Here is a 14,169-nt window from a genome sequence, read left to right on the forward strand (position 1 = left end):
ATCTATTCCCAAATCACATACTCAAAGCGGCTCTTTATCTGCTGCCTAGCTACAGCAAGCTCACCCAACGAACAAATAGTGCGAGCAAAGAAATGCTCCATGCATACGTGGACGCAGGAACTCGAATACCACGCAAGACTGAAATGTCTCTGCCTGTGGCTCAACATGAGCCTCCCACAACACATTAGATTAGGCACTACTATTCACCAGGCAAACTCCACTCCAAAGAAAAAGCCAGAATGATCATCAAATAATTGCGTAAATGCCAAGTGTCCACTGATGGCAGTATATACATTTGACTATTGGTACAGGTCTATCATATCGCTAATAGTACACAAGGAAAAGCCCCCGGTTTCCAAACAACACAATCCAACAAAAGCCAACAAAAAGGAAAAGAAGATGCATCAAGATCAAAGATCAGTCACGAACACGGGCTGACTGAACAGCAGCCTCGCCAGTAGGACCAGGGATGAAGCCCCACCCAGCGCTCTTCTGACGCCGGCCCTTGCGGTCACCGTACTGCTCGTCAAACTTGCGAATGGCAGATAGAGATGACATATCCTCGCTGATGGAAGCGCTGATCTCTCCCATTCCGCGTTCGAAATGAGTTCGTGTGAGGATGCGGCGCTCGGGGTAGGTGTATGGCTCGGAGCCTGTGTGCTTGGCTGCTGCCTCGTTCTCTTCACGGACGCATGCGAGCGCGGCTGCTACCGACAGGTTCTTCAGGTCGGAGCCTGAGTACAGGGGTGTGCGACGGGCTAGATCGGCTAGATCGACCGAGTCGTCGAGTTGTTCTTCTTTCAGGTGGATCTTCAGGACTGCGAGGCGGTCTTCCTCGGTTGGAAGGTCGACAAGGAGTCGGCGGGGTAGTCGGCGGAGAACGGCGTCGTCTAGATCGAAGGGCCGGTTGGTGGCAACCATGATGAATGCTGAGAGGTCGTTCATTCCATCCCATTCGCGTAGGAATTGGTTGATCAGTTCGCGATGGGAGGTGCGGCTGCTGGCTCCGGTGCGTGAGCAGAAGATTGCATCTGCTTCGTCGATGAAGACAACGCAGGGGCTGAGCTTCTTGGCGAGGGTGAAGATCGCCTTGACGTTCTTCTCACCTTCACCGACGTACATGTCGTACACTTCAGATCCACTGACCTCGAGCACAGTGGCGCCACTCTCGCGAGCCACGGCCTTTGCGAGGAGTGTCTTACCCGTACCAGGTGGTCCATACAAGAGGAGACCGGGGATCTTGTCAGTGGAAAGAACACCATATGTAAAGGCCTCGGGACGGATAAGTGACAGCGAGGTGAGGGTCTTCAGCGCGTCAATAGTCTCGGGAGGGACATGCACATCGTTGAACGTTGTGCGAATGCTGTTTGCATCGACCACACCATTGAGAAGCTTCTTCTCATGTGTGTTGCATGTTTTGCGCAGAGAAGCAAGCAACTGCTCGCGAGTTTGGCCTGCTTCCGAGTCCTTTTGTTTGGGAGACTTCTCCTTCAACCACTCATTAGTCACCCGATCACCTTTATCCATCAGCTCGATACCGCGGCGGATGTGTTCAAATCCAAACGGCTCATTGGTCTCTGCACAACCGAGTGCAAGGGTGGCAATCCAATGCACTTGGTTATATGACCAGTATCGATCCTCGATTCCGGATTCTTTGATTGTACTTTGCTCTAGCGGCCAGGCGCGGTTGCTCAAAATATTGTCCTTGGCTGGCGAAGCCTGTTCATTCAGGCGGAATCGAAGCATGCTTTGCAGGTGGCGGATATTGATGTCCATGGTGCGCTTCTTACAGTCTTCAGCGAAGACAGTTTCTGCTGCCTTTGACTTCATAGCCGGAGTGACAAACAAGGTCTTCGAAAACTGATCATCAAGAACATTCTGAAGGAGTCCTGCGCCATCCGCCGAGGGCGCAGAAGGGATTTCCTGGGAGGTTGTTCCGATCAACAGAATCTTGGATCCAGCCCCTCTCCGATCTTGGATGACTTTGTGCAAGATAGAAATGAAGTTTGACCCTTCTCGGGTGTTCTGAATGTCACGGTAATCCTGGATATGCACAATGATGTCCCGAGATGACTGAGCCTTGCTGGCGTCTGTTTCAGGGCTTTCAGCCGAGGCATTGTTTGTCGACTGCACTGGTTGGCCAAGAATCTCGGAGACGAGTTGAATCCAGCGGGTTTCAGCACGCTGACCACTTCGAGAAGCTCCAATACTTGGATCCGGGTCCGCTTGGCCATTGATAGATCCCAAGAGCGTTTTCAGTCCAAGCCAGTTGGGAAGTGGGATATCTCCAGAATCTTTGCTGCTCTCGATTGTGATAAATCGAGGCGCTCCAATTGCCCCGTGCATTCCACGAGGACCCCCAGGGATCTCAGAAACATCATCTTCGCCATCTTCATGGTCCTCCAATTCTGACCAGTGGTTTGCAACAGAAGACCGATAGACCTCATACCCAAGAGATCGAATAGGCGAAGTTACGCCTGAATCTGCTAGGTCTTGCTCACTGAACAACTGGGCAATATCCTGGGCATTGAGGGTGACCAGGTCAGTACCTAGCTCGTGAGAGAGCCTTTTCACCACCGCGTCCAAGAACAAAATTCCATCCTTCCCGGGGTAGTGCAGTGCCAGATGCGACTTCTTCGCAGAAGGTTCCTTGGCATACTTTGCGGGTGGTAGCCGCAAGCCTGCTTTGACCGAGGCCCGAAGCTCATCCCAAGATTCCTGAGCCACAGCGTAGCGATTCTCTGGAGCTAGTTCACTAGGTTCAGACGAATCGGGCGCGCCCCCGGTAGCATGATCCTCATTTGTAACATCTTCCGGCTCCGGTGGCCCTGACTTGGTTATCCGAACCTGCTGTAGCGGTTGTGTAGGAGCGTGGATATCGGGGCTGTGGGACACAGTGTTGCGCTCAAAGAACCACTTAGGTACAGTTGCTGCTGATGTAGATGCCTCTTGGGTCGATTTCCGGTTTCGCATAGCTCTGCGCACGGCAGATCCATACTTTTTTGTGGCCGTAGTGACCGATGCGGGAGACGGAGAAGGAACGGACGGGCCACTGGCTGACGGTTCTTCGCTTTTGACAGTATTGTCCTCTGTAAACTCCCCCGACGCTGTAGATTCTACATCATGAGGGTCTTGGGGTGGCGACACGAGGCATCTTCTGGATAAATGGAACTGGCGTGAGGGTGCGGATAACGGTGCGGAATAACGGCGATGAGCGACAAATCGACAGGGGCGCGCAATGGACAGCCGAACCTGTTGCATTGACGAATACATCCGGGACAAGGTCACCAGATTTGAATGTATGATATCGCCGGGAATTGAGATCTTGCTTCAGTCGCAAGTGGCGCATGAGACGGACCCTGCGAGGGAGAAACACAGAGTCACGTGATTGATATTTTCTCCATCGTTGAACTGCAGGCAAGAGAAGCTACCACGATGTCATATGCAATGAAGAAAGAGAGTTCACAGGTTACCAACGCTCATGTATGACCTGAGAAGCATTATATAGTCATGTCATATGTAAGACTAGGGATCCACTACAGGATGCTATAATGATCTTCAACCAGGATGCTAATAAAGTTCAGCCCAAATGTTTACAGACACAAAGAAGTATATGAGGTTATAGGAAAGCGATTTTATTAAAATAAGTAGATATTCAGAGAAGTATATAGTAAAATGAACTCAAAGGCAAATTGATCATCAGAAGGAAGGCAACGGAAATCTCTACACGGTTTTGCGCATTAAGAACAGGTCTGTGAGTTTACATCCGAGAATTTTTCATCACCTGATCAATTTGCCTTGGTTGTTCGTCCATGTTGTGCGTGTCAAGATACTATAACTGAAGGGCAATGTTAGCGAGAGCTCTTTACAAGACATGATAGTGAATATGCATGACAGAATGATCTCAGACAAGATATACTGGCAAGTAGCAGACCAACCGGGAAGGAAAGTCCGAATTATCTCCGCATTGTCGATTTGGAGGGTAAAGAAGTAAAGTGTTTTGTCATCCTTGAACAGGAGGGGGAAATATAAAGACAATTGGGTACTCACAGAAAGGTCAAAGGTGCCAGCACCTGATCTGTTGGTTAGTATGAGCCATCATGCCACTTGAGAGGCAATCCACATCATGAAAGCACTCAAAAGCACACAAGATAGCTCAAGAAAGGCAGTGAATAGCCAATGCAAGTATCTTTGAAGTCTGCAAAGCAGAACTGAAGTATCTGCACAGAAAAGAGAGAGTGAAGAAGATAAAGAAGAAAGAAAGAAGAGCGAAGAAAAAAAAGTTGAAGAAAAAGACTAGAGACTTCTCACGTGATCACGCCCCTATTAGGCATAGCGCGTGATTGGAATCAGACTGAGATGAGGGAAAAAAAGCCTCGCGTTTCCTGAGAAAGTCCAGAGATGATTGATTAAGACTACAATTCCTTCATCATGTCATTGTAGCTATTTTCTTCTCATCTTTTTCCAGGGGATATTGATCGCGTTGTCGTCTCGGTTAGATCCTCCACCTACGGACCCGGATCCTCCGTCCCCAGTTCTCTCTCTCCCACCGGGCGATCATCCTTAATTCCCTTATGGGCGCCAACTCCCCTACACACTCTGTCAACATCTAGTTCTATATCTTCATCGTGGTGAGTGACTGTCTGTATCTTTGTAGCCCAGCCCCTCCCACCACCGACCCCCCTAACTACCCTAACCATCCTGCCCCCCCGGGCTTTCATCCGACCTCCCTCTTATCACTCCCCACTGACACCCTTTTCTCTCTCCAGAAAAGTCACCGGTTAGCGGGTGAGTGACTTGCAGGCCCGATCGATGCTTACGCATCTTTGTTGAATACCGGAGTCACTTGCTACGTTTGGGCCCGCCAGCTAAAAGCGGCCTTCGCATCCTAGACGCGCTTCTCTCCTTTGCCACGAATCACCGCTCTTTCACTGTCGCGACCTGTTAGGAAGTCTCCCCTTAGTGGTGACTTCGTCGCTCAGCAATGATGATGACGCAGCCGTTCCCTGCCCACCAAGGCATGCCACAGCATGGATTTCCCCCCGGTCACCCAATGGCTGGACAACATCCAAATGGACACCCAGGTCCCGGAATGGTACAGCAAATGCACCCTGGTGTATCCGCGCCAGGAGGGCCTCAAGTGAGCCAAGCTGGTCCGATGATGGGTGGGATGCCCCCGGGCGCTGGCACGGCTGGTCCTGGCGGTCCGGTACCGAATGCCCACGCTCTCTCTCACCTGAATCCCGCGCAGGCGCATATGCTTCAGGGCCAACCCTTCCCTCAAAATTGTCAGTATCTAGCCTAATCATTGTTTGATCATGTTTGTGTGTGTGATATTGTACGGTTGGGTTACGTGATCGGCACCCTCCGCGCTCGATTATCGCCCCCGCTACATCCACATCATGCCCGAAACATCTTGCTGGGCCGCATACTAACACTGTTGACAATCCTATAGTCGCGAATAATCCGCAATTATTACAGCAGCACCAACAGCAGCAATTCATGCGTCAGCGGATGATGCTTCAACAACAACAGCAACACCAGGCACAACAGCAACAGCAGCAGCAACAACACGGACTCCCTGTCTCATTACCCAATGGTACCCAAGGAATAAGTGCCGCTCAAATGGCTGCGATGCAAGCGAACCCCGGAATGCGACCCGTTAACATGGGAATGCACTTGCAGCAACAAATGCCGCATGGCCAGCCGCAAAACCTCCAACAGCAGCAATTTTTTGCCATTCAGCAGGCACAGCAACAGGCGCACCAGGCTCAGCAGGCACAACAACAGGCGAATAATGGACAGCCGGGCCAACATACACCACAGCGGGCATCTGCGCAACCACCGAACATGCACGAAGCGCAAAGCGCCACTCCCCAGTCACAGCATGGCCCGCCACCAGGGAGCGGTACACCACAGCCCTCCCAACCGGCTCAAACCCCTTCTAGCCAACCACCTCAATCGCAGGGAATGCCTCAGGGCCAGGCCACCCCGAATCCCCCACCACAGCAACTGCCTCAGGCCCAGCAGCCAAATCAACAGGGACAGCCCGGTCCGCAGCCGACTCCTCAGGGCGTACAGCCTCAGCAAGGCCAACCAGGTCAGCCACAGGGCCCTCAACATCCACAGATGATGTCCCAGGAAGCTCAATTGAAAGCGCAACAACACCAGAACGCTCTCATGATGCAGCAAAGGATGAAACAGACGGGACAATCAATCTTGACTCTTTACAGCTATGCTGAGATTTTGAGCAATTTCCAATCCCGGGGTGAGGCACATGATCTTTCATACTGGCAGACCTTTGTCGAACGCTTCTATTCTCCTGGTGGTGTGTTGCGACAGGGTGTTTGGAACAATACCGCGGGCTCGAAGCAATTCGAGATCGCGACGCCTGCTCTTGCACGTTACTACCTGACTCAATTCACCAGCGGAATCACTCAGATTCAGATGTGCGTGGAAGCTGCCCGTGAGCGGGAGTCTGGAAATGGAGGTCACATTGTAGAGAGTGGCAAAACCTCATTCATTTATTGGTTCAAGAATGAGTGTCAGGTACGTATTCAATGTTCATTTGTCATTTTTCCATTGCGCTGACTTTTTGTCTACAGCTCTTTACTAATGGCACGCTCCGTGCGTATTTCGATGTCAACAACAGACTTGAGATGCTTGATATCAATGTTCTCAATCATAACGAGTTCATCCCCCGATCTCTGCTGCTGGCCATGGAAGCCGACTCGCTGAAGCAAAGCCCTAAGGTTCCTAAAAATGCAAAGCGCGCCCAGCAGAAGTCTTCGCCCTTATTATCACTTCCGGACTCCATGGTTACTGCCAATGGTGTTCCTACCCCGGTCATGGGCTTCTTGGAGGTGGCGGAGACCATCTCTCAAATGCAGATGCTGTTCCAATATTCGCAGACAGTCCCGCACCTAACACCTCCTGACGCATTGAGAAGTCTCGTCGGCACTCTCCAAACGCAAAATCCCAACCCTGGCTTTGCTCCAGGCCCCATGAATCCGGGTATGCAACCTATGCAAAATGTTCGAGGGCCTAGCATGGGCGCGCCATCGCAGTTCGCCTCGCCTGCCATGGCACATCTTGGCCTACCAGGGCAACAAGGCTCGCCTCATCTGAGTGGCTCAGCGCACCCAAGCCCTGCTCAAAGCAACCTCGCTGGTCCCCCAGGAATGCAACCACCAATGCAGCCATCACCGGCTGGTGTCAATAACAGTCCAAATGTAGGTGGCAACAAACGTCGCCGGGCAAGCACAGTCAAAATGGAGTCCGAGGATGGCGCTGGAGTCGAGGCTAACGGCGCACCCCAACAGGGCTCAGCGAAAGTGAAGGCTAGCCCTCGGGTGCCAAAACGACAAAAGGGCGCCGCGGCCTGATTATGTTAAAGTTCATTTGCTTTTACTCGGCTTCTTTTTCATCCCCATTTTCAGGCGATGTGGAATTGGCGTACGACTGGATACCTGGGCAAAGCATATCGCCCACCCTTGTTTGTTTATTCCTTTTTTTGGATCTTCAATCGCCTTGAACGATCTTTCTCCGCTTTCGGCACATGACGACTCAGTTCACAGTCCAGTCGGGATATAATTGCGTGTGGCCTCTACCCATCATCCTCACTCGGAGACGGCGCCGAGCCGCATCGATCCCACTTGACTCCGACCTAATGTACTCTATCTTCCTTTCAGCGTTTCCTTGGTTTGCTCGGGATAACCGCCTGACATTGCATGTTTTGTTTTCACTTTCGCGTTCGGTTTCTTTCGATCCTTTTGCCATACTTGGGATTTGACGACTTCTGGTTTGGTCTTGTTAGGCTTTGGCTATTCTTCGCTATTTCCTTGCTTGTCTGTTTGTGGACAGACAGAATTATTGATATCCGTGTTTGGTGACTGAACCGGCGTCCGGTTTTCTAGTCTCTTGTTTTGGGGACGTCGTCCGCGTGCATTGGGGTGTTCCATTTGGGCCTTTTGCTTGGTGGCCTTGGTGATCTTTTCCGACACTTTCCCACAGGGGTTGTCCTCTTTCTGCCGCTTTTTTTTTGACGAATCCATCAATACCTGCTTTCTCTCTACAGTACTTTATGCTTCGTAGTTCGAATATTCAGATTCACATAGTTCAAAGATCCCCACAAGCCGGCGAACTCCGTTTCGGCATCGGCCAACTGTTTGGCAGCTCGGCATTTGTTATCATTATCAGTTCCCCACCATTTCTCCCTTGCTTGAGAAAACATTGCCCCTCCTTCTTTTTGCTTCCTCCATATCTCACAGCCAGTACAGCCAGTACAGCCATTTCATATTCCAACATGGCTCAGTCTCACTCTCACGATGCTGGCGTTAGCCACTCCCACGATGATCCCTTCAATGGCCACGGCCACTCCCACGACATCCTCGACGGTCCAGGCTCCTACGTGAACCGTGAGATGCCACTGATCGAGGGCCGTGACTGGAAGGATCGTGCCTTCACCATTGGTATCGGCGGGTATGTATCATTCAGTAGATAGGGCATGATCACGCCTCATTGGCGTGGTTCATCTCTATCGACAAATCTCCGTCGAGATGTAGACATCAGAACAGACAGTTACTGACATCCGAGCAGACCTGTTGGATCCGGAAAGACTGCTCTTATGCTGGCTCTTTCTCGCGCTCTGCGTGACGAGTATAACATCGCTGCTGTCACAAACGATATCTTCACCAAGTAAGAGAACCGAACCCCGCCTAAACCCACACCAGGACCTATACCGAGACCTAGGTCTAAACATAAACCATACCATATCCAAAAAAGAACAACACACTAACCACTCGCACTTCAAAAACAGAGAAGACGCCGAGTTCCTCACCCGCCACAAAGCCCTAGCTCCCTCGCGCATCCGCGCCATCGAAACAGGCGGCTGTCCACACGCCGCCGTTCGCGAAGACATCAGCGCAAACCTGCTCGCCCTCCAGAAATTGCAGAAGCAATTCCAAACGGACCTGCTGCTGATTGAGTCTGGCGGCGACAACCTGGCAGCGAACTACTCGCGCGAGCTGGCCGACTTCATCATCTACGTGATTGACGTTGCGGGCGGTGACAAGGTGCCCCGGAAGGGCGGGCCTGGAATTACTGGGTCTGACTTGCTGGTTGTGAACAAGATTGATCTTGCTACTGCTGTTGGTGCTGATTTGAGTGTTATGGAGCGGGATGCGAAGAAGATGCGGGAGGGGGGTCCGACTGTTTTTGCGGTTGTTAAGGATGGCAAGGGCATGGATCATATTATTAACTTGATCATTAGTGCTTGGAAGGGGAGTGGTGCGTATGAGGAGAGTTTGAGGAGGTGGAAAGAGGGTGCTGTGAGGGGTTCTGGGAGTGTTGATGAGTAGAGTAGAGCAGAGAGGATCTATTGACTTTTGGACTCTAAAAAAGATTATGCTCATGGAAAACAGGCAGACTTGGGGTTATGCAATTGGATTCAATTCAATATATTCATTGTAATGTTGGAAGTAGATGGTACACACTCGTGAAATGACTGCTTTTTTGCCCGAATACATACATAGATTCCCCAAAAAACGCCTGGAATGCAGCTGTCGCCAAATCTCCAACAAATATGTCACAGAAGCCGTGTGAGGGCTGGGTATCTGGGTGCTTTTTTGGTAAGTTGGTTGCCCTCCTGCTTGACAGATGCCCGACAAGCAAGAAATAAGATAAGCCTTTCTATTTGGCGAACCGGGACAGAGCCGGTCCCAGATCCTGACGCTCCTGCTTGAGTCTGTCCTTTGTGCGAGCGGCATGTTCCTTGCGCAGGGTCTCGGCCTTGAGACGCTTCTCGTCGATAACGTTGCGGCCACCCTTCTTGCGAAGGTACTTGCGCAGCGCACTGTTGCGGCCACGGCCGCGGTTCTTGAGCTTTTCCATGTGGTCCTCCTTCTCTTCGGGTCGGCGTTGTTCCTGGACCTTCTTGTTGTTGATAGTGTCGAGCTTTCCGATGATGTTGGGGTCGAGCGAGATCATATCGGGTTGCAGCTTGGTAAGCAGAGAGTGAACCTCGGCCTCCTGGCGCTGCTTGACATTCTCATAGGGATTGGCCTCCAAAGAGTCGAAGTTGGGCTCTCCGGCTCCGGGGACGATAATGCTGGCGAATCCTTGGTCGTGTCCAACACCGAGAATATCTTCGTACGGACACCAGCGGACATTCTCAATGCGCTGACCATCTCCACCCCAGGCCATGTATGGGCTCTGGACCTTGCCTTGGTCGGCTGTGGCGGCATCGAACAAGCCTCGCCAGACGCTCATCTGGGTGCCCCAGCCGACGGCGGTCAGGCCGCGGTCACTGATAGCAACCGATGCACCAGGCTGGTAGCAAGAGTATGAGTGTACCTCACGGTACATACGGATATCCCACACATTCATCTTCTGGTCCTGGCCTGTAGAAACCATGTATCGGCCCTGGCGGTCCATTGCCATTGACCGGACGGGACCTTGGTGCACAAGCGCCTTGACAAGCGGAGTTTGAGAGTTGGGAGACCATAGTGTGACAGTACCATTCTGATGTCCAACATGCATGATGGCGTTCCATGGGTTCTGAGCGAGAGCTGTGGGTTTGCCTAACCGGGTGGATAGCTCAGCAACGGTTTGGCCGGTCGAAGTATCGGTGTATTTGAGGTGACCGCTCATTTGCTGAAGATAAATCAATTAGCGAGGAACAGAAGCATTCAATAGAAAACAAGACTCACAGCGCTTGCAAGGAGGAAATGATAGGGCAGGAACTCCAGGAACAATGGCTCCAGGTGCTTGTTAAGGCAGTGGATCTCAGTACCCTGGTGGTCGTAGATATAGGTGTGCTTCTTCTGCGCAACAGCGAAGTATTGGTTGTTATGCAACCAGCGGGCATCCCGCACGGTCTCATTCAACTGCAATTCGCAGCCGAGTTTGCCCTCGCGCCAGTCCATCGTCGCAACATGTCCCTTCCGTCCAGCCAAGAGCAGATCACGTCCGTTCCGAGTATAGTCCATACGGTAAGGGCCCATGTCGGTGAGCTTAAGTTCGAATCCCTTCTTCGCGGCCTCAATTCCAATGCTGGCCTTGATATCATCTTGGCGAACTTTGTATGTTCGTTCAAGTTCGGCTTCGGGTTCGAGGAATCCTTCAGTGTGCTCGAGCAGAATCTCAGCATCTTTCGCTTGAATGACAGCCTGCTTGTGCTTGTACTCTTGTTTCTTGAGGGTTGAGCGCAACTTCTTGTCTCGCGCGGTTTTCACGTTGTTGGCCTTGCCTCGTCCGTATGTGTTCTGGGCTTCAGCCAGTCTCAGCTTGGCTTCGTTGTCTCCCGAGGGAGTAACGGCCATTTTCGAGGATGAATCGGCCATTTTCGAAATCTTCGTAAGGCAACCCAGCGTAAAGATCCAGCGGTGGTCGAGAAGCTCCCGAAAAAAATGTCGTTTTGCCCAAAAGGTTGCCAAGACTTCCACTCACCGCTCGCTTATCCTCCACTGGCGAATTTTGTTTTCTTATCGGTTTTTTTTTTTTTTTTGCGAACACTTCGTGCTTTGATATTGCATTTGTGAGCATTGTTTTGCCCTGGGATCTCTGAGTATCCTCGAATTTCAATCTGGACTCTCTGCCATTTCGTTTCAAAGGGTCAAGTGCCAATATGGCGCCTTCCCAGACGGTGCACCACCACCGGTCCACCACCAAGGTTTCGCACAAGCCCTACAAGAGCAAACATGCCTCCAAGAGTGCCTTGAAGGACCAGGCCAAAGGTATGACTGCAGTGATATGAGTTTTCAATCTCATATATTAATGATTTTTATTTAGGCAAAATTGAAGGTGATGAGCGGGGCTCACGCAAAACACCCCACCAACAGCTCAAGTCGAAACTCGATCGCCGAAACACCGCCCGTCAGAGGCAGGCAACGAAGCAGCAGGACCGGGTCCAGGCTACCAGCCTATTCGCTGGTCAGAGTGGTGCTCCCCGTCATGTCGCAGTTGTACCGTTGACCCCCGAAATCGACGTTGCCGCCGCTATTACCTCCCTCAACGAGAGTGTCGATGTTGCGAGTGAAGGCTCGTCCGATGAACCTACCCGCGTGCGCATCGATCGATTCCGCCAGAGTGTGCAGTATGTTCCAGCCAAGTACGATCTGCTCAGTGCCCTGGATGTGTGCCGCATGGCCGACTTCGTCATGCTGGTGTTGTCTTCCGAGGTTGAGGTTGATGAGGACGGAGAGATGTTGTTGCGCTCAATCCAAAGCCAAGGTATTTCAAACGTTGTGACCGTTGTTCAGGGTCTTAACCGGGTTGAGCCTCCCAAGAAGCGCCCCGGAGTTGCTGCTTCGTTGAAATCTTTCATCAACCACTTCTTCCCGACTATTGAGAAGGTCATGTCTCTCGACTCTCGACAGGAGTCCTCCAACGCTATCCGTTCCCTTTGCACTGCCACTCCCAAGGGTATCCACTGGCGTGATGAGCGTAGCTGGATGTTTGTCGAAAATGTCCAGTGGCCCGAGTCCAACCTTGAGGTTGTGGACGACGTCGTTATCACCGGCGTTGTTCGCGGAAAGGGCCTGAAAGCTGACCGAATCGTTCACCTTCCCGGCTGGGGCGATTTCCAGATCGACTCGATCACTGCTGCACCGCTAGCAACCACCAAAACCAAGAAGGACGATACAATGAACGTCGATACCAACGAGACCGCACAAGTTCTAGACGCCCCCACAGCGGACCAGGATGATATGGCCACTGTTGCCCCCGAAGAAATCGAGATGGTCGATGATGACATGGTCTCAGTGGCCGAAACCGAGAAGAAGGGTGTTCTGCTGGACGACTACCACTACTTCTCAGATGACGATACACACATTCCCGCAACACCCAAGAAGTTGCCCAAGGGAACCTCAAAATACCAGTCCGCTTGGTACCTAGAAGACATGTCAGACTCTGGATCTGACGCCGAGGACGAAGACGAGCCTATGGAAATGGACACTGCCGGTGCACCAGAGGACGGTGTGTTCCCTGAACACAACGATGCCATGACCGAGGGTGGCCCCTCAGAATACCCTCAGTCCGAGATGTTCCTTGACCCATCTCCAGAGGATGAGGCCCAAGAATTGGCTGCCTACCGTGCCAGCCGCAAGACCGAGGCAGAGGAGGATCTCGAGTTCCCCGATGAAATTGAATTGCACCCCAACGTTTTGGCTAGAGAGCGTTTGGCCCGTTTCCGTGGATTGAAGAACCTCAAGCTCAGTACCTGGGAGACATCCGAGGATCGCCCTTACGAGCCCGAGGATTGGCGCCGACTGCTGCAGTTTGCTGATTATAAGGGTTCCAAGAACCGTATCTTGAGGGAGGCATTGGCAGGCGGTGTCAACCCTGGTATCCGGGTCGATGTGCACCTCCGCGCAGTGCCCTCCATTCTGCGCAACAAGCCCCAGCCCCTTTCGCTCTTCTCGCTGCTTCGCCACGAGCACAAGCAGGCCGTGGTCAACGTGAACATGACTCTGAGCTCCAGCTACGAAAAGCCCCTCAAGTCCAAGGAGCAGCTTGTCGTCCAGTGCGGCCCTCGCCGCATGATCGTCAATCCTATCTTCTCCTCATCTGACAACACGCCAAACAATGTCCACAAGTTCGACCGTTTCCTGCACCCTGGCCGCAGCGCCATCGCCTCCTGGATTGGACCCGTTACATGGGGTGCAGTTCCCATCCTCGTCTTCAAGAACAAGCAAGTTGAGGACCCCGAAGAGATGGATACCGCCGACGCAACAGACGCTATTGACCTGAACCGCCTTGAGCTGATCGGAACCGGTACCGTCGTTGCTCCGGATCAGAAGCGTGTGGTTGCTAAGCGCGCCATCTTGACTGGTCACCCTTACAAGATCCACAAGAAGGTTGTCACCATCCGGTACATGTTCTTCAACTCCGAGGACATCCAATGGTTTAAGGCCCTCCAGTTGTGGACCCGCCGTGGCCGAAGCGGATACTTCAAGGAGAGTCTGGGTACACACGGTTACTTCAAGGCTACCTTCGATGCCAAGATCAACCCGCAAGACTCCGTGGGTATCAGTTTGTACAAGCGTGTTTTCCCTCGCAAAGCTCAGCCTTTGGAGGCTATTGCTGCCTAAGCTAGTGACTTGGGTTCCGAAGAAGTGGATGATATGATACCATTTGACTGAATTGATTACACGACGATGAGAACAGCTC

The 14,169-nt window shown here is 52.0% G+C and overlaps 5 protein-coding genes across 5 annotated transcripts; 3 read left to right on the forward strand and 2 right to left on the reverse strand.

Annotated features, from left to right (window-relative positions):
* Positions 1 to 417: 417 nt before the first annotated feature.
* On the reverse strand, positions 418 to 3,261 carry N7511_001204 (ATP-binding protein; the record flags this gene model as incomplete). Its single annotated transcript, XM_057123629.1, has 1 exon — positions 418 to 3,261. The coding sequence occupies one exon, from the start codon at positions 3,259 to 3,261 to the stop codon at positions 418 to 420; it is 2,844 nt and encodes a 947-aa protein (XP_056989362.1).
* Positions 3,262 to 4,984: 1,723 nt separating this feature from the next.
* On the forward strand, positions 4,985 to 7,385 carry N7511_001205 (LIM domain-binding protein; the record flags this gene model as incomplete). The annotated part of the gene is made up of 3 exons (XM_057123630.1): positions 4,985 to 5,288; positions 5,456 to 6,549; positions 6,606 to 7,385. The coding sequence occupies 3 exons, from the start codon at positions 4,985 to 4,987 to the stop codon at positions 7,383 to 7,385; spliced, it is 2,178 nt and encodes a 725-aa protein (XP_056989363.1).
* Positions 7,386 to 8,305: 920 nt separating this feature from the next.
* Positions 8,306 to 9,359, forward strand: N7511_001206 (urease accessory protein UreG; the record flags this gene model as incomplete). Its single annotated transcript, XM_057123631.1, has 3 exons — positions 8,306 to 8,481; positions 8,599 to 8,697; positions 8,819 to 9,359. 3 exons carry the CDS (start codon positions 8,306 to 8,308, stop codon positions 9,357 to 9,359), a joined length of 816 nt encoding a protein of 271 aa, XP_056989364.1.
* Positions 9,360 to 9,690: 331 nt separating this feature from the next.
* Positions 9,691 to 11,342, reverse strand: N7511_001207 (WDR46/Utp7 family protein; the record flags this gene model as incomplete). The annotated part of the gene is made up of 2 exons (XM_057123632.1): positions 9,691 to 10,653; positions 10,710 to 11,342. The coding sequence occupies 2 exons, from the start codon at positions 11,340 to 11,342 to the stop codon at positions 9,691 to 9,693; spliced, it is 1,596 nt and encodes a 531-aa protein (XP_056989365.1).
* Positions 11,343 to 11,626: 284 nt separating this feature from the next.
* N7511_001208 (small subunit rRNA maturation protein TSR1) lies at positions 11,627 to 14,090 on the forward strand (the record flags this gene model as incomplete). Its single annotated transcript, XM_057123633.1, has 2 exons — positions 11,627 to 11,735; positions 11,791 to 14,090. The coding sequence occupies 2 exons, from the start codon at positions 11,627 to 11,629 to the stop codon at positions 14,088 to 14,090; spliced, it is 2,409 nt and encodes an 802-aa protein (XP_056989366.1).
* Between the last annotated feature and the right edge of the window lie 79 nt (positions 14,091 to 14,169).

The sequence above is a fragment of the Penicillium nucicola genome (assembly GCF_028828085.1).
Source record: "Penicillium nucicola strain IBT 29836 chromosome Unknown utg000001l, whole genome shotgun sequence".
NCBI classification, from domain to species: Eukaryota; Fungi; Ascomycota; class Eurotiomycetes; order Eurotiales; family Aspergillaceae; genus Penicillium; species Penicillium nucicola.